This window comes from Chiloscyllium plagiosum, chromosome 33 (genome assembly GCF_004010195.1).
Source record: "Chiloscyllium plagiosum isolate BGI_BamShark_2017 chromosome 33, ASM401019v2, whole genome shotgun sequence".
NCBI classification, from domain to species: Eukaryota; Metazoa; Chordata; class Chondrichthyes; order Orectolobiformes; family Hemiscylliidae; genus Chiloscyllium; species Chiloscyllium plagiosum.
In genome coordinates, this window is record NC_057742.1 from 1,884,031 (window position 1) to 1,903,716 (window position 19,686).

At 46.5% G+C, this 19,686-nt stretch overlaps 1 protein-coding gene across 4 annotated transcripts in view; it reads left to right on the plus strand.

Annotated features, from left to right (window-relative positions):
• The window catches only part of LOC122539717 (peptidyl-prolyl cis-trans isomerase FKBP10-like), a 39,301-nt gene that overhangs the window by 3,338 nt on the left and 16,277 nt on the right, over window positions 1–19,686 (plus strand). The window contains exons 1-6 of one of the 4 annotated variants that reach the window (XM_043674735.1): window positions 6,831–7,359; window positions 7,495–7,721; window positions 10,198–10,343; window positions 12,815–13,004; window positions 16,759–16,904; window positions 18,797–18,989. In XM_043674735.1, coding sequence (XP_043530670.1) covers window positions 7,531–7,721; window positions 10,198–10,343; window positions 12,815–13,004; window positions 16,759–16,904; window positions 18,797–18,989 — 866 coding nt within the window. In that variant the 5' untranslated portion in view covers window positions 6,831–7,359; window positions 7,495–7,530. Of the gene's footprint in view, window positions 1–6,830; window positions 7,360–7,494; window positions 7,722–10,197; window positions 10,344–12,814; window positions 13,005–16,758; window positions 16,905–18,796; window positions 18,990–19,686 lie in introns of those variants that run through there. The other 3 variants (XM_043674734.1, XM_043674732.1, XM_043674733.1) reach the window with 3 other exon arrangements.

Consider the following 19,686-nt stretch of genomic DNA (forward strand, 5'->3'; position numbering starts at 1 on the left):
TCACACTTGACAGTGTTGAACTCCATCTGCCACTCCTCAGCCCAGCTCTGCATCATGTCTAAGTCTCTTTGCAGCCGACAACAGCCCTCCTCACTATCCACAACTCCACCAATTTTCGTATCGTCTGCAAATTTACTGACCCACCCTTTGACTCCCTCTTCCAAGTCATTAATAAAAATTACAAACAGCAGAGGACCCAGAACTGATCCCTGCGGAACTCCACTTGTAACTGGGTTCCAGGCTGAATATTTACCATCTACCACCACTCTCTGACTTCAACCGGTTAGCCAGTTTTCTATGCAACTGGCCAAATTTCCCTCTATCCCATGCCTCGTGACTCTCTGCATAAGCCTACCATGGGGAACCTTTTCAAATGCGTTACTAAAATCCATGTATACTACATCCACTGCTCTACCCTCATCCGCATGCTTGGTTTATCGTTATTTGCCCTGACTTTTCCTGTTAAAATTTGTTAACATCCCTGAGCAGGTTAATTAGAAAATATCCTCTGAGCACATGTATAAGGAACAAACTAAAGACAGCAGTCAGCCATTCAGCCTCTGCTCTGCCATTTAATACTCTCCCGGCTGAGGAACTGTAACACAACAACAGTGGGAGAGCTGTGAGACTGAGTAGTTAACAAACTCTATTCACAAGGAAAGTGGCTTGACTTTCACTCTCACTAGACATAAAGGGAAGAGAGGGTTTATTAGGCATTGAGATGGATGTCGTGTAACCGGCGAATCATCGGAAGGGAAGTGGACCAGAGGACTTGTTGATTTTGGGAAGATAGAGCAGTGGAGTGATCCACTAAAGAGAAATAGGATGGGGTGAGGTGGTCCCTTTGAAATAGACCAGCAACGGAGACAACTTGATACAAACAGGAAAGCTAGCGTCAATATTTCAAGTTGATGATCACGGGGCAGCGGTGGGAAAGTTCCGAAAATCCACCCGAGCCTGGTTGCCCCAGTGCTATTGGCGTGCCGAACAATCAGGGAGCACTTTGCTCAGGAACATGTCGCTGCTCTGTGAAGCCAATGGTACCAGGGGGCAGCAGATCTTATTAAAGCCACTGTCCAGCTGTGGCCAGATGTTGCCCCACTCATAAGGACACACACAGACACAATTTGGAGATGCCTGTGTTGGACTAGGGTGGGCAAAGTTAAAAATCACACAACACCAGGCTATAGTCCAACAGGTTTATTTGGAAGCACTAGCTTTCGGACTGCTTCCCCTTCAGGTGATTGTGGAATATAAGATTGTAAGACACAGAATTTATAGCAAAAGTTTACAGTGTGATGTAACTGAAATTATATATTGTAAAAGACCTGGATTGTTTGTTAAGTCTCTCATCTTTTAGAATGAACATGTTGGTTTCAGTTCTTTCATATGTAAATTGCAAATTTTTTTTAAAAAGTTACATTCTCAAGTAAACTTTAACAATTGGCGTCATGTCGGCCCAGATAATGCATTGAAGGTGTGAGGTGCCCTGTGTGAGGCTGTCTGTGCCACAATGGTCAGACTGATTCTAATCTAAAAAACAGATTTACACAATCTTACATGGATTCATGCAGTTTTTGAGCAAAGTAAAATGTAATTCTGCAAGTACAAATTATTTATCTTCACAGAATTCTAGAATCTCTATTGTGTGGACACAAGCCCTTCGGCCCAACAAGCCCACACCAACCCTTCAAAGAGTAATCCACCCAGACCCATTCCCCTACAACTCTACATTTACCCCTGATTAATGCACCCAACCTCCACATTCCTGAACACTATGGGCAAGTTAGCATGGCCAATCCACCCTAACCTGTGGGAGGAAACCCACACAGACATGGGGAGAATGTGCAAACTCCACACAGCCACTCAAAGCTGGAATCAAACCCAGGTCCCTAGCATTGTGAGGCAGCAGTGCTAACCACTGAGCCAGTATCCCTAAGACCCACATACTACCCTTTCATTTACACAATACATTCTCCACCTCCCAACCCCCATGACCCTTTCCAACTGTGCCAACCCTTCCCATCCCTGTAACCACCAATTCATCCCACTGCCTTCATCTTCATTGCCCACTCCATTAACCCCCATCTGCACCAACCCTTCCCATCCCCATTAGCCCCACCTCACTCCATTCCCATTATCCCTCCATCCCCCCATCCACAACCCACTACCCCCCATCATCCCTACCCACACTGACCCTTCTGGGACATTCGACCTTGGACCTTTGGGTGACTATCCTCCAAGACGAACTTTGGGACAGGCAACACTGAAAAGTGGCCGAGCAGAGGCTGATAGCCAAGTTCGGTATCCATGGGGATGGCCTCAACCGGGACCTTGGGTTCATGTCACACTGCAGGTGACCACCATTGCATTACACACACACACACACTCTCTTATAGACCCATAAACTCACGCAGACCATCTCTCATACGCTCACACGTATATTCCCACACTTACTCACACACCCTCTCACAGACTTATACTCCTTTACACTCACACTCACACACATACACACAGTCTCTCACAGACACTCATAACACACACACTCCCACACACACATCCACATGCACACATACACATATAAGTTTGTGGGGTGAATTGAATTTGCAGAATTACATGTTACCCTACTCAAAAACTGCATGAATCCATGTAAGATTCTGTAATTCTATTTTTTAGATTAGAATCAGCCCGACCATTGTGGCACAGACAGTCTCACACAGGGCACCTCACAATTTCAATGCATTATCTGGGCTGTCTTGGCACCTATTGTTAAAATTCACTTGAGAATGTAACTTTTAAAAAAGTTTGGCAATTTACATATGAAAGAATGACCATGTTGGTTTCAGTATTTACTGTGGAAAAGGATATGAAAGATATAGACTGGAGGGAAATAGATGGTGACATGTTGCAAAATATCCATATTACAGAGGAGGAAGTGCTGGATGTCTTGAAATGGGTAAAGGTGGATAAATCCCCAGGATCTGATCAGGTGTATACTAGAACTCTGTGGGAAGCTAGAGAAGTGATTGCTGGGCCTCTTGCTAAGATTCCTGTATCATTAATAGTCACAGGTGAGGTGCTGGAAGACTGGAGGTTGGCTAATGTGGTGCCACTGTTTAATAAGTACGGTAAAGACAAGCCAGGGAACTATAGACCGGTGAGCCTGACGTCGGTGGTGGGCAAGTTGTTGGAGGGAATCCTGAGGGACAGGGTGTACATGTATTTGGAAAGGCAAGGACTGATTAGGGATAGTCAATATGGCTTTGTGCGTGGGAAATCATGTCTCACAAACTTGATTGAGTTTTTTGAAGAAGTAACAAAGAGGATTGATGAGGGCAGAGTGGTAGATGTGATCGATATGGACTTCAGTAAGGCGTTCGACAAGTTTCCCCATGGGAGACTGATTAGCAAGGTTAGATCTCTCAGAATACAGGGAGAACTAGCCATTTGAATACAGAATTGGCTCAAGGGTAGAAAACAGAGGTGGTGGAGGGTTGTTTTTCAGACTGGAGACCTGTGACCAGTGGAGTTCCACAAGGATCGGTGCTGGGCCCTCTACTTTTTGTCGTTTACATAAATGATTTGGATGTGAGCATAAGAGATACAGTTAGTAAGTTTGCAGATGACACCAAAATTGGAGGTGTAGTGGACAGCGAAGAGGGTTACCTCAAATTTCAACAGGATCTGGACCAGATGGGGCAATGGGCTGAGAAGTGGCAGATGGAGTTTAATTCAGATAAATGCGAGGTGCTGCACTTTGGGAAAGCAAATCTTAGCAGGACTTATGCTTAATGGTAAGGTCGTAGGAAGTGTTGCTGAACAGAGATCTTAGAGTGCAGGTTCATAGCTCCTTGAAAGTGGAGTCGCAGGTAGATAGGATAGTGAAGAACGCATTTAGTATGCTTTCCTTTATTGGTCAGAGTACTGAGTACAGGAGTTGGGAGGACATGTTGCGGCTGTACAGGACATTTATTATGCCACTGTTGGAATATTGCGTGCAATTCTGGTCTCCTTCCTATCGGAAAGATATTGTGAAACTTGAAAGGATTCAGAGAAGATTTACAAGGATGTTGCCAGGGTTGGAGGATTTGAGCTACAGGGAGAGGCTGAACAGGCTGGGCTGTTTTCCCTGGAGCGTCAGGCTGAGGGGTGACCTTACAGAGATTTACAAAATTATGAGGGGTCTGGATAGGGTAAATAGGCAAAGTCTTTTCCATGGGGTCAGGGAGTCCAGAACTAGAGGGCATAGGTTTAGTGTGAGAGCGGAAAGATATAAAAAAGACCTACGGGGCAACCTTTTCACGCAGAGGGTGGCATGTGTATGGAATGAGCTGCCAGAGGAAGTGGTGGAGGCTGGTACAGTTGCAACATTTAACAGGTATTTGGATGGGTATATGAATAGGAAGGGTTTGGAGGGATATGGGCCGGGTGCTGGCAGGTGGGACTAGATTGGGTTGGGATATCTGGTAGGCATGGACGGGTTGGACCGAAGGGTCTGTTTTCATGCTGTATATCTCTATGACTCTATGAGAGACTTAACAAACAATCCAGGTCTTTTTCAATATATAATTTCAGTTACATCACACTGTAAACTTGTGCTATAAATTCTGTGTCTTACAATCTTATACTCCATAACCACCTAATGAAGGAGCAGTGCTCTGAAAGTTAGTGCTTCCAAATAAACCTGTTGGACTATAACTTGGTGTTGTGTGATTTTTAACTTTGTCCACAGAGTCACATCTTTCTTTTCACAATGAAATTGAATTCAGGACAGATTAGCATTGAAAACCTGACTGCAGCCAGACAGACAGCTTCTGAAATCATTTCTCAGATGGTCTGCAGTGGAAATAAGTTGAAAAACCATACTCTGCCCCATCCTCCAAAAACGAGCAAAACACAAATTATTATTGTGTTTCATATGCAGACTGAGTTACTCTGCATAAATTTTCAAAAATAAATAATATCACTATTTGACACTCATGGACATAAGATCATTTTAAGTTTAATTTGATCTTTAATAGAGTCATAATTTTCAGAAGTTGGAGATAATTTTGCAGAAATAAATTGTTCTTTTTAAAGAAGGAAGAACTTGTATTTTAAAAATGTTTTATTCTGCCTGACTGTTTCCAGAAAAAACATAGATTTCTGGAGGAATTGTGTAAGGGAGTGAGAAAGATCAGGTAGTGTGCAAACTGACAAAATATTAACAAGGTCCAAGTTTTAACAGCAATAAACCTTTAAAAAATAAAATAATTTTGATTAAATAAGGAAACAATACAAACAATACATTGGGGGAAAGTGGCCCAGCAATATTTTGGAAGAAGATCAGTCAATCACTTTTAAGACTATAGTGCTGAGGATGCAAAATAAGTACCTTCATAAAACCAACTAATCTTATTGAAACTTTAAAAGTTCTTACAGGAGGTGACATGGTCGATGGTTTCCTCGGATGATGAGCCCAGAATCAGGGACATGATCTCAGGATAAAGAGCAAGATTCAGGATTGATCTGATGAACAATTTGCTCACCCAAGATGTGGTGAATCTTTGAAATCCTTCTCTGCTCGGTCAGATGGTGATCAGAACAGAAATAGTTGAGATGGAAGGTCAGCCACGATCTGACTGAATAGGGAAACAGGCTGGATGGGCTGTTTGGCCTATTTGTACTCCTATACAAATATGTCCCTCCACCGGGCAGTAGGGATACCCAGTGGAAGGGTCTTTACGCAGGACTCCTCCCCCTCTCTCTTGGGGATCTGGGCTGGAGTGTGTTGCACACAGCGGTCCCCTGCAACCGCAGATTGCAGTGGTTCACGGACTCCCAGCCCAACTGCTTGTTCTGTGGTGCTGTGGAGTCCAGTGGACCACATGTATATTGGGTGTGGGCATTTGCACTCCCTTTTTGGTTCCTTAAAGACCTTCTTTTATGCTTTAGCTGCACATCAGCCCTACACTCCTGATCTTCGGGCACCCGGTACGGAGGAGGGAGGGCAGTTCTGAGGACATCCTCATGGGTCTGCTCCTGGGCCTGGCCAACTGGCCATCAATAGGTCCAGGCAGCGGACCGTGGAGGGGGTCGTTAGGGCCGACTGCCTGCCCCTCTTCCGCGGTTACGTCAGAGCCCGGGTGTCTCTGGAGAAGGAGCACGCGGTGTCCATCAACACCCTTGAGGTTTTCAGAGAGAGGTGGGCACTGCAGGGAGTGGAGTGTATTATTTCCCCCTTCGATTCTATTTTGATTTAATCCCTGTCCTCCCCTTCCGTTCACTGGGCACAGCTCTGTGATGAGAAGGGCACTGCTTGTCACTGGTCACTCTGGTGTTGCAAAGATTTCTGCACTTGTTCTTCACTGTGTCCCCCACCTGCACACACACAACATGGGTACTGGGGATTCAGTAAGAACTCCCACCGTTTGGCGGAAGTGTGGGGGTTTAATTAAAAAAAAACAGGAGATTAGAATCTCCTCAGTTAAAAAACTGTGCCCCTGAAAAGATTAACACAGTAAATAAAGAAAGAGAGAGACGATAATTAACCCAGAAAAAAATTGCAGCATTTTATTGAAAAGAATCGGATTGACTCTATAAATAAACATCAAACAGAAAAATAAATTACAACGATTTTTTAATAAAACACGGGAATATAACCATTGTACAGACTAGTGACGTTTACAAAGGAATTCAAATGTTTAGTTAAAAGCTGAAAAAAAGAGAGGTCAAAGATTTAATGTTTTAAAATTCTTCCTCATCTGGAATTAGTTAGTTTCTGCTGTTTACTGTGTTCTGGGGGAGTCTGTGAGGCCCCCCCCCCCCGATCAGACATGTCCTCTGAGGGGATGGGATGCTGCCCTTGGCTCCAGCTTCGGAGAGACTTTACTACAGAAACATTTTGACGGTGTCAGGTTTCCCCAAACCCAGAAGGAGGCTGGGGGCGGCCAGAAACTCAGGCTGCATCCAGACAATGAGAAACTGCAAATGGTCTCTAGGACCCATAGGACCCGTAGGAGCCCCCCCAGTAGAGGTCCTGACTTCACTGAGTGAAGCTGTTCTCCCGGATTCCAATCAAACAATTCCCAGAGCTCCCGACTTCAAACTGAGAGTTAATCCCGGAGCCGCTCCGGATTAACTGGAGAAACTCCAGCCAGAGACAGGCGGAGCTGCTACATCCTGGACAGCTATTTCCCGGGAAGACAGCCGCACACGTTTACAACATTCCAGAGAGAGAGAAAAAAATCCCAGCGACGGGAGGGGAGGGGAGGGGGGTGTGTGTGAGGCGAGTGAGACAGAACTCTGTTCGCCAGAGACAGGAATTCCAGCCTCCGACCAACTTGCTCCAGGTCCCGTTTCACACTTTTTTTCCTCCAGGTCAGTTTCACACTCCGTCTCTCTCTCCCTCTCTGTCCCCTCTCCCAGGTCAGTTTCACACTCCGTCTCTCTCTCTGTCCCCTCCTCCTCCAGGTCAGTTTCACACTCCGTCTCTCTCTCTGTCCCCTCTTCCAGGTCAGTTTCCTGCTCTCGCTCCCTCCTGCTCTGACGATGAGCACCCCTCTGCTCCCCGGCCTGTGTCTCCTGTTCTCCCTGGTTCTCTGTGAACCCGGCCCTCTCTCTGATGTTCTGGTTAACAGATACTTCATCCCGGCCGTGTGCCCCCGGGAGGTTCAAAGCGGGGATTTTATCCGTTACCACTACAACGGCACCTTCGCGGACGGCCGCAAGTTCGATTCCAGGTAAAAGCTACAATGAGAACTTTGTTTTTAAAAAAAACTCCAGTAAATGATGCGGGTTTTCCCTGAACGGATTGTACAGGATCAATGCTCCCTCCCCATTTAATGAACCGGCCTCTCCACCTCAAAAAAAAACCTCCCTTGTTTTTTGTTTGTTTATTTTAGGAGAGAAAGCGCCATCCTCGGTTCGCGTGAGTAGAGTGAAGTGGGGAGTGACTTTGTCAGTGGCTGGAGAGTCCTGGCGGATTGGGGAATCTTCCTCTCCCCCTGGGGCTAGGGCTGTGTAAAAACTGCACCATCACATCCACCCCCCCCCCCCCCGGAGAGGAAACGCTAACCAGAGCTTCCCGTTCCACTGCCACATCATCTACTTCCCAAACCCTGACCATTCGCGCCGTCAGAGGCTGTTCATGGTCCACGCTTTACTTTCGAGCAGTCTCTTGTCGCTGGTGGGATCTCGGAAAACGATGCACAGCAAGCTCCCACAAACACAGTGTGACATTGATCAGATCATCTGTTCTGTTTGAAACAGCACCTTTGAGCGGTAAATACTGACTCCAGAGAGCACATCCCTTTGCTCTTTCTGGACACGGTGCTGTGGGATCCGACAGGACAGCGCTCAAAGAACATTACAGCACAGGAACAGGCCCTTCGGCCCTCCAAGCCTGCACTGACACATTTTGCTCTTCCATGTTAAAACTATCTTCACTTACAGGATCTGTATCCCTCTATTCCCTTCCTATTCCTGCATTGTCCAGGTACTTCCTAGATGCTGCTATTGTGTCTGCTTTCGCCACCACCACCACCTCTGGGAGTGTGTTCCAGGATTGACACATAAGGCCATTCAGCCCATTGTGTCTGCACCAGCTCTTCAAATGGGCAATGTCACTGACTGTACCATCATTGCTCTGTCTGACACATCTATAATGATTGGAACAAGGGCAGTAAAGTGACCTTATAGAATCTAAGTTCCCTGATTGGGGCTGTTAATCTGGTCCAGTCTAGGAGCCCTGGCTGACAGATAAGAACAGGAGTGGCAAACATCCCGTTCACTCTCAGAACTGACTCTGAGGGAGCTAGATCAGTGTCATGTACTATATCGAGGGAAATAAAGGGTTACTTGGTGACAGATACTGACCTTCCTGGAGTTATTTCAACATCTATAATCAAGCTGGGTGTGGAGCTGTGTATCTAAGTCTTGTGGATTGATCTGGGCTACCCTTTAGTTAGCGTATAATTAACCGAGAGAACTGGACTTTTGCAGCTTGGGGAAAGAGGCTGGTATTGTTGTGACCAGCATGAGTCCTGCATCCTATTGATTGTGTTTGCATTTTCTTTTCCCTCTAATCCCTCCCCTCTGTTTTATAGACCTAAGTGACCCCCCTGCCCCGCTCTACCTCTGTTATCATGACAATAGCTGGTAGCTTCAGCTCCAAACAGCATTTTACAGTCAGTAACACACGATTGCAAATTCAATCCAATGGCCACTGTTTCAGTCTGCTTCTACGTATAGCAGCACAGGAACTCCCCACGCAGTGCCTGCCATCTGAATACAACAAAACATCCAGTGAGGAGCTATATATAAACTCACCAATCCAGGGTCATTCACATTTCCGCAGGAGCAGGCACAGAGTGATGCCAGATAACTACAGCTGAGTGAGAGGGAGGGAGCGGAGAGAGAGGGAGGGAAGGGAGAGCTGAGTGAGAGGGAGGGAGCGGAGAGAGAGGGAGGAGGGAGCGGAGAGAGAGGGAGGGAAGGGAGAGCTGAGTGAGAGGGAGGGGAGAGCTGAGTGAGAGGGAGGGAGCGGAGAGAGAGGGAGGGAAGGGAGAGCTGAGTGAGAGGGAGGGGAGAGCTGAGTGAGAGGGAGGGAGCGGAGAGAGAGGGAGGGAAGGGAGAGCTGAGTGAGAGGGAGGGGAGAGCTGAGTGAGAGGGAGGGAGCGGAGAGAGAGGGAGGGAAGGGAGAGCTGAGTGAGAGGGAGGGGAGAGCTGAGTGAGAGGGAGGGAGCGGAGAGAGAGGGAGGGAAGGGAGAGCTGAGTGAGAGGGAGGGGAGAGCTGAGTGAGAGGGAGGGAGCGGAGAGAGAGGGAGGGAAGGGAGAGCTGAGTGAGAGGGAGGGGAGAGCTGAGTGAGAGGGAGGGAGCGGAGAGAGAAGAGGACAGGTGAGTGAGTGAGAGGGAGGGAGAGGACAGGTGAGTGAGTGAGAGGGAGGGGATGGGACAGGTGAATGAGTGAGAGGGAGGGAGGGGACAGGTGAGAGGGAGAGAGGGAGGGGACAGGTGAGTGAGGGGGAAGAGGGGCAGTCTTGTCCATTTCTCAATGATCGATATTGTGCATTCTGAACATAGATGATCTGACCCATAACTATTCCTTGTTTATGAATGCTGGGTTATGGCTGTGGGCTCTTATTGTGTAATTGGCCTGGCCTGTCTAATTTGAGCTTTGATTCTGACATTTTCTTTCTCCTATTGCACTCTCTCAGTTATGACCACAGCAGCACCTTCAATGTCGAAGTGGGAAAGGGTCGCCTTATCCCAGGAATGGATAAAGCCGTCCTTGGAATGTGTGTCAATGAGAGGCGACGTATTGTCATTCCTCCCCACCTCGGATATGGTAGCCAAGGAGTCGGTAAGGGCCTGCTTTCCCCGTGACGCTGAGTGGTTGATGGGTCACCTGGTACGCTGCTCAATGACCCAGTCACAAAGTGGCTCCAGCATTGAGGAGACCATTCATTCCCCTTGCCTCTGCTGGCTCTCCAATGGAGCAATGCAGTTTGAGTTACTCCCTCAGCGCCTCCCTATGGCACTGCGCCTTATTCTTTTCAGATAATCATCTTATTCTGCCCCTTATGCTTCAGTTGAACTTGGCTCCACCACAGCCTCAGGCAGTGCCTTCCAAACTCTGATTCTTGGCAGTGGGAGCAAGTTTATCGTCATGTTTCTTTTGCCAATGACCTTAAATCTGTGTTCATTGGTTCCTGATCCTTCCTCCAACAGGAACAGTTTCTCTCTGTCTGGGTTTGCTGACTAGATGTTGAACACTGCTATCAAATTTCCTCTTCACTTTCTCTTTTCCAAAGAAAGCAGGCCCAATTTCAGAAATCTATCCACAAAACTGAAGTTCATTCACATCTTTTTCAGAACTGGACATAATTCTGCATTTGAGGCTGAGCTAGTATTCCGTACAAGTTTAACATAGCCTCCCCATCTTGGACTCTCAGCTCCTATTAATATCACTCGGGGTACTGTATACTTTATTAAAAGAGCTCTCAGCCTGCCAAGCTAGCATTTAATGATTTGTGTACATATAAACCAAACCTCTCTGCACCAGAATCCCTTTCAGAATTGTACCGTTTGTTTTGTTTTGTTTTGTCTTTCTGTGGTCTCAGAATAAAAGGTTAGTCACTTAGTACTGAGCTGAGGAAGCAGTTTCACTCTAAGATTGGTGAATCCTTGAATTCTAAAAGCCAGAGGGCTCTGTCAATGAGTATGTATAGGTATTAACCACAACAAGGGATATGCGCATTGTGTGGGAAAATGAATATCCAAGATGGAATATCAGCTATTAAGTTAGTTGAATGTAGAGCTAGTTTAATGGGCCAAATGGCTATGTTCTTGCTACTAAAATGAATCACTCCATATTGTTCAGCATTAAATTTCAATTGCTAATTGTCAGCCCACTCCACTTATCTGTCTATGTCCATTTGAATCTCACTACCTTCCTCACAGTTCACAAAACTTTTTATATTTACATCCATAAATGATCAAACTCGGCACCAAGGTTTGCTCAATTAAAATATCAGGAAGAGCAGGAATCTACCACCTGCTGGGGAATTCCATTATCAACTTTCCTTCAGTTCGAGAAACTACCATTAATTAATATTGTGTTCCTATAATTTGGTCAATATTTTATCAATGTTGCTATTATCCCTTTTATTCTGTGCAGCCAATCTTCACTCGCTATTGTGCAAACTTGTTCATGTATATACATCACCGGCATTATCCTCAGCAACCCTTACTGTAAAGTCAGCAAAAGAAACAGAAATTCATTAAACATGACTTACACTTAACAAATCCAAGTTGGCTTTTGCTAATTAACCCATATTTGCTTCTGTGACCATTAATTTTGTCTTGAGTTATTGATATCACCAAGGGTTAAACTGACTGGTCTGAAGTTGTTGAGCTCAGCTTTATTCATTCTTTTGAACAAGGGTGTACATTTGCAGTTCTAGAGTCCTCTGTCATCACCCAAATCTAAAGACCAGAAAAGTACAGCCAATGCCCTCCAACTTCCATTCTCACTCTCTCAGTATTCTAGAATGCATCTCATCTGATTTTGAAGTCTTGTCCACTTTAAGTACAGCCACCTTTATCCAATCTGCCCCATTATCAACGTTAAACTCTTCAAGTATCTGAATTACAGCATTTGAAATTGTCTTTCATTGTGACCAGTTCCTTTGTAAAAACAGATGCAAAGTATTGATGTAATACTGAAGCTATACTCCCTACACCCACATGTATATCCGATGTTTGTCCCTAACTGGCACACAATCTTTTACCAGCTGTTTCAGTCAGTATAAGCCTGTAGAAGACCTTCCAATCCCCATTTACATTAGTTGCCAGTTTCTTCTCATAGACTCTCGTTGTTTCTCTTATTTGCTTTCTCAATTCCCTTCTGAACCTTCAATACTCACCCTGTGTTATCCACTTGACACCTGTCAGAAGCATACATCATCTTCTTTATCTTGATCATACTGAGCTAGGTATCAGTTGTCAGTTTTTTGTGCTCATTTTGTTTTTCCTAGGCGGTTGGGAGAAGGGATTGGCCTTAGCTCTGCCTTGGATGAGGAGATGAACTATCAGCTCAAATTCTGGCTGCCTTGGGTTCAACTATCTGAGAGTTTAGAGCAGGAAGTCAGGTGTCATTGTAATTGAATGGTTTCCATAACCTGCCATCTTGGATTTCATCAGAAAAGGTACCAGAGGCAACAGTGACGTAAAACCTTAATCTAACTTGGGAGAGGATGGGAGATATTGAGAAGAATTGAACAATAATCTACATGCCTTTTCCAAAGATTTTCATTCTTCTTTGTTTCACAGATAATGTCATCCCTCCTGACACCACTCTCTACTTTGATGTCATTCTCCATGATATCTGGAACCATAATGACAAGGTGCAGATAAAGACTTTGTACAAACCCACGGTTTGCAACCGCACGGTACAGAGCTCCGACTATGTCCGATATCATTACAATGGCACGCTGCTCAATGGGACACTCTTTGATTCAAGGTGAAGGACCAGTGTTATTGTCTGTTACAATCTTCCCTGGGAATTACAATCAGAAAGGTAGTTGGTCTAAGGTAGTGGTAACCTCAGATTGCTCTAGAACTGCTTGGTGACATCCTTGATCTGCGCGCTAGCCTCCTGGATTTAGGGCTGTTGCTGTAGCAACATCTATCTATTCCCCAAACCACTCAATCACCAATCATTCAGGTTCTTCCAGACTTGCACCTCCCTCTGCCATCCACTGAGTCATATGAATCATAGAATCCCTACAGTGTAGAAGCAGGCCATTCAGCCCATCGAGTTTACGCTGACTCTGAAGAGCATCCCACCCAGACCAACCACCCTACCCTATCCCTCTACTAATGTATTTCCCATGGCTAATCCACATAGCTTGCACTATGGGCAATTTACCATGGCCAATCCACCTAGCCCTCACATCTTTGGACTGTGGGAGGAAACTGGAGCACCTGGAGGAAACTCACACTGATACAGGGAGAATGTGAAAACTCCACACAGATTGTCACCGAGGGTGGAATTGAACCCGGGTCCCTGGCACTGAGAGGCAGTAGTGCTAACCAGTGAGCCACCGTGCAGCCCCCAAGTCCATGTTGGGTCATGGACTTGGCTTTGGCTTACATCCCAGAGGACCATCATGCTGACCAGTCAGGCAATGATCATCTCCAATAAGGTACAATCTAGCCACCACCCTTTGACATTCAATAGTGTTAACAAGACTGAATCCCCCACTATCAACATCCTGGGGGTTACCGTTGACCAGAAACAACTGAACTCACCATATTAATACAGTGACTACAAGAGCAGGTCAGAGACTGGGAATCCTTCAGTAAGTAACTCATCTCCTAACTCCCCACATATGCCCACCATCGACAAGCCACAAGTCAGGAGTGTGATGGAGTACTCCCCATTTACCTGGATGAGTGCAGCTCCAACAACACTCAGAGTTTGACACTATCCAAAAAAAGCAGCCCATTTGATTAGCACCACATCCACTATCATCAACATTCATTCTCCCACCACACATGCTCACTAGCAGCAGTGTGTACTATCTACAAGGTGCACTGCAGAAATTCACCAAGGCTTCTTTGAAAGCATCTTCCATACCCACAATCGTTTCCATCTAGAAGGGTAAGGGCAGCAGGTACATGGGAACATCAGCCCCTTAAAGTTCCTTCTGCATCAATCACCATCCTGACTTAGAAATGTATCAGGGAGGAGAAAAGGTGAGTACTGCAGATGCTGGAGATTGTGGAGTTGAGATTGTGGTGCTGGAAAAGCACAGCCAGCCAGGTAGTATCGGAGGAGCAGGAGAATCAACATTTTGGGCATAAGCCCTTCATCAGGAATGAGGTTTGTGGGCCTGGGGGCTGTGGGATAAATGGGAGGGGGGTGGGGTTGGGGGCGAAGGTAGCTGGGAATGAGATAGGTAGGTGGAGGTGGGGGGGTGATGGTGACTAGTCAGAGTGGAGGGTGGAGCGAATAGATGGGAAATCTAATGGACAGGTCAAGAGGGTGGTGCCGAGTTGGAGACTTGGGATTGGGATAATGTGAGGGTGAGGAAATGAGGAAACTGGTGAAATCCCCTACCATTGCAGGAAGTGCAAGCATTCCGGAGAGACCATTCCCTCCATGATTCCCTTGTCAGATGCACGCCTCCCCCACCAGCCCACACCCCATTGCCAGCACCTTCCCCAGCCACTGCAGGAAGTGTAAAACCTGTGCCCAGACCTCCCACGTCACCTCTATCCAAGGCCCCAAAGGATCCTTCCACATCCGACAGAAACTTACCACTTCCACTAATATCATCTACTGTATCCGTTGCACCCGATGTGATCTCCTCTGTACTGGGGAGACAGGATGCCAACTTGTGGATCGCTTCAGAGAACATCTCTGAGACACCCGCACTAACCAACCCCACTGACCTGTGGCTGAACACTTCAACTCCCCCTCCCACTTCACAAGGGCATGCAGGTCCTGGGCCTCCTCCATCACCATACCCTAACCACTTGACACCTGGAGGAAGAACGCCTCATCTTCTGCCTTGGGACCCTGCAACCACACGGGATCAATGTGGATTTCACCAGTTTCCTCAGTTCCCCTCCCTCCACATTATACCAGTCCCAGGCCTCAAAATTGGCACCGCCCATCAGCACCCGCAGCCCACAAGTCTCATTCCTGATGAGGGGCTTATGCCCGAAACGTCGACTCTCCTGCTCCTCGGATGCTGTCTGACCTGCTGTGCTTTTCCAGCACCACACAGTCGACTCTGATCTCCAGCATCTGCAGTCCTCACTTTTCTCCCAAAAGTCCCATCTCTCCAAACAGACACAACCTCAAAACACAAAACTAGCTCCTTATATATCACACACTCTCCCAGCTTGTCCTGATTGTCAAATCCTCAGTATGGTTTTTTTAAAAATAATTTCAGATTTTAGTGTGTGATTGCTGCTATTCCCCAGTCCCGTCCACAGTGATGAAAACTCCTTTTGGATTATAACGTGCTGAGGGCAAGGGTTCCAAATCGCTTTCTCCTCTGACATTCTCTCTCACGAGGAATATTTACCTTAAAGAAGTTCTGTCTTCTCTCCAGGATTTCTCTTTATCTCTTTCACCTCTCTTCAGCTCTGAAGAAGTCATACCAGACTCAACATTAACTCTGTTCTTCTCTTCACAGACATTGCCAGACCTGCTGAGTTTCTCCAACACTTTCTGTTTTTGATTCCAATTTCCAGTAGCCACAGTATTTATTTTTCTCCCAGGATCTCTTGATCTGCAAGGATTCCGACAGCAGTGTTCAGTTCAGAGCTGACCTTATTGCTGGCAAGTGGCAGAGTTGTTATTCAAGCTTCTGTGTGCAAAATGAGAGAGGCCATTAAATGGAAGTATTTAATGGACTCACTGTCCATTCATTCTGTGTTTTTCAGCCTTTTCCTGTGTTCATATCCCCGAGCCTTCCCTCAGCAATAGCTCACAATAGCAGAGCTGTATAGCTTACAGTAAACGAACCCAAGGCATGGGCTTGAGTTTGATCCTATTGTCGGACCTTACAGCACAGAGGCATTTCTGCCCATTGTTCTGTCCTGGCTCTTTGAAAGAACAATCTTGTTTTGTCCCACATTTTTACCTGTAATAGGGTTTGTCAGGAAGGTCAATCCCACTGCAACAGGCAGATTGTTTTCATTCTCGTCGAGGCTGGATGTCATGTTTATTAATGTCTGGCTGATTTAAAGACTCCCAACTGAATCTGGAAATGCCGGAAATCCCCAGCAGCTTAGGCTGCATCTGACAACAGCTAAAAAATCAACATTTAAAACTTTCACTGAATCTAAAATTCGGGAGATGCGTTTTTGTACTCTTTGGTGAGAATGTGGAGCTTAGAATCCCAAGGAGTGACTGAGGTGAATGGTGTAAACACATCTATATAAACACATGAAGGAGAAATGGATAGGCGGTGATGTTGGTGGGGTGGGATGAAGAACAGTTACTAGTATGGTGCAGTTGAGCCAAATGGCCTCTTTCTGTGCTGTAAATATGTTGTCATGGTTGAATCAGAGCGTAGTGTTGGTGTCCAAATGTTTTACTCACATCTTCAATCCATACACAGCCCAGAACTCTCCCCAGCAGTGGCTGGGTGGCGGGGGTAGATGGGGGGTGAAGGTGGAGCAATGTGTGTTGTGTGAAAATGGTTCCTCTGCTTTGTGTATTTTTCATTCTTTGGTCCTTCTGCCCCCTCCCACAGCCACAATCGGATGAAGACGTATGACACGTATGTGGGTATTGGCTGGTTGATCAAGGGGATGGATGAAGGGCTCCTGGGGATGTGTGTAGGAGAGAGGCGAATCATCAGCATCCCTCCATTCCTGGCCTATGGAGAAACTGGGTACGGTAAGTGATAGCCCTGGAAGACCAACGACCTCCGCGGCACTGGGAGTTACATCAACTCTGAAGCCTCTTTGCACCTCCAGCTCCCCCCCCCCCCTAACCAGCAACACCACAACTGTAGAAGCAGAACCCTCCCAGCCCAGTCTGTGATCTCCAAGGCCCAGTGGGCTGATTTACTGACCCACGACCAGAAAGTACCTGAGCTTTAAACCTGCTTAGCCAGGGCATTAACATTGTCCTGACTGGGTACCTGAACAGGGATCACAAAGTGCCCCTCACTCCATATCCCTGCTCACTGATCCCTGTTGGACAGTCAGTACATTGAATTGGGACAAAGTTGTGCTCAACTGTGATGCAGACATGACTTTCTGTGAAATAGCCTGTGATGGTCTTTCGTTGTCGACGGTTGACGTGACGGAGCTGAGAAAGGCCTGGCACGAGCCTGTGCCTCTAGACCAGGAGGGTAATGTGCTGCTGACCTCCAGCCTGGCAGTGATGGGTGGTCACGTTGGGGATGGCATCACATCAAAGGATCTGACTGTTAAGAATGGGAGGCTTGGGGGTGGGGGCATTGGAGCAGTTGAGACCATTGGAATCATCTCCCTATGCACTTTGATCAAGGCTACACTGTATCTTAGCTCCATCTGTCTACCTTGGCTCTATTATCCTTAACGCTTTAACCCAATGAAATTCTTGAACCTAATTGTTCATTCTGGCTGGTGACAGAATAGATGGACCCACAGCCAGGGTTTCACTCTGCCCATCCTCCAGATCTGTGGTGGTACTGAATGGGAAGGAAGTTTGTGTTTGTGATGCTTCTCCTGGACATCGGTCATCAGCTCATCAATGTTACAGGATGTAGGAGAGGCTGCAGGCAGCTTTACTCTCTCGCTCCCTGTATATCCATGTCTTGTGTGTTTCTCTGCCACTCCCTGACAAACACAAACCCATGTACATGCTGTTTCTGCCATCTGTCTCCATCTCCTGTAAAAACAGCTCCTGCTCCTGAGGCAATATGTCTTTGCAATCTGGAATGATAATGATTGCAGGAGACAGCTCAGAGGGACGGGTCTGGACTGGTTCCTAACAGTCTGATACACATACAGATGCAGTTAGCCAGGACCCAGTCACATTTCATACCCCAGGAGTTAACATTTGTTTGGCAATTTCTTTATTTATTTACCAAGGTGCCATTTGACCACCAGGGGATGTCAATAAACTTGTGATTGAAGATGACAATCACAGCCTCCCCCCAGCCCACAAAAATAATGATTCTAGGGAGAACAAAATCGTTTTTAAATTGATAAGAACTGAAAGAAGCAAGCCTCTCCGTGTAGGCCGAGTGCTGAGGTCGAGGGTCACAGTGCTGAGGTCGAGGGTCACAGTGCTGAGGTTCAGGGTCGCAGTGCAGGGCCCCTAGAGGTCCCTGTGGTAAGGAAGGTGAAGGTAATCTGGGAAACGGTGGTCACTTAACATCAAGCTTTGACTATGAAAGGTTTGAAATCCAGGGAAAAGCTGATTTGGTGTAAGGAATAACAGAACAATTTTTGTTTTTATCATGACCATGTGGGAGAGCTGTGTGTTTGGGGACAAAGGATCTTGATGAACAAGATTTTGATAACAGGATTGAATTAAAAACAATGTTTTGTTTGCCTAAGCTGTCCTCTAGCCCCAGTTGGGCCTGAGCTTTCCGGGGTTTGGGGAATTGTTTTAATTCCACTTTCTGAAATCGAAGAGTGATAATGAGCTTCCCATCTGCTTCCGGACAGTGAGGGAGACGCCTACAGTGTGTACACATTGTTCGTAATGATATTTGGCACAGAGTCTGAATATTTATCACCAGAATATATGTCACCCTGTGGTTTAACTCTGCCTGGTTCTTGCTGCTCTCTCAGTAGGCAGTGACATTCCCCCACAGGCCAGTCTGGTATTTGATACACTGCTGCTGGATCTGCACAACCCGAATGACACTGTCTCCGTAGAGAAGCTGGTCAGCCCAGATCCCTGCACTCGCCAAATCGAGACTGGAGACTTCATCCGCTATCACTACAACGGCAGCCTGTTGGATGGAACCTTCTTTGACTCTAGGTAGGCTCTCAAACGTCACACTGACATTTGAATGATGACCATTTTTTGTTGTACATTAGAACTGGTAATCATGCAGGCAAGCAGATTTTCCCAATGCACCAACTCCCCTCCCTAACCAAATCTTCAAGAACTGACTATTCCATGTAGTAACTACTAGACCACTTAAAGCCAAGGACAAGAGACAATCATGTCCAAATACTGACCCAGCTATGTCTGGGTGGCTATGACAAGGAATTTCCATTAAGACTCATCGGGTTGCACACTCTTCCCCCTCTCACTGCAGAAGGAGTGCAACGGAGTGCATCAGCCTGGTTCCTGGGGCAGTGGGATGGTTCTGTGAGAACAGGTTGAGGAGACCCAGTCTGTAGTGTAGAAGAATGAGAGCAATCACTTAGAAAATCTACAAAATCTGTAAAGGGCTGGGCAGGCTCGATATGGAAAGGGTGTTTCCCCTGGGCTGGGGAGGTGTTTCCCCTGGGCTGGGGAGGTGGATCCCCTGGGCTGGGGAGGTGGATCCCCTGGGCTGGGGAGGTGGATCCAGAACTGGGGGGTTGTGGGGCATAGTCTCAGCTGTTTATGACTGAGGTGAGGAACTCAGAAGGGGATGAATCTTTGAAATTCTCTACCCCAGAGGCTGTAGAACCTCGGTCATTGATTAAGTTCAAGACAGAGGTTGCTAGATTTGTAAATAATGATG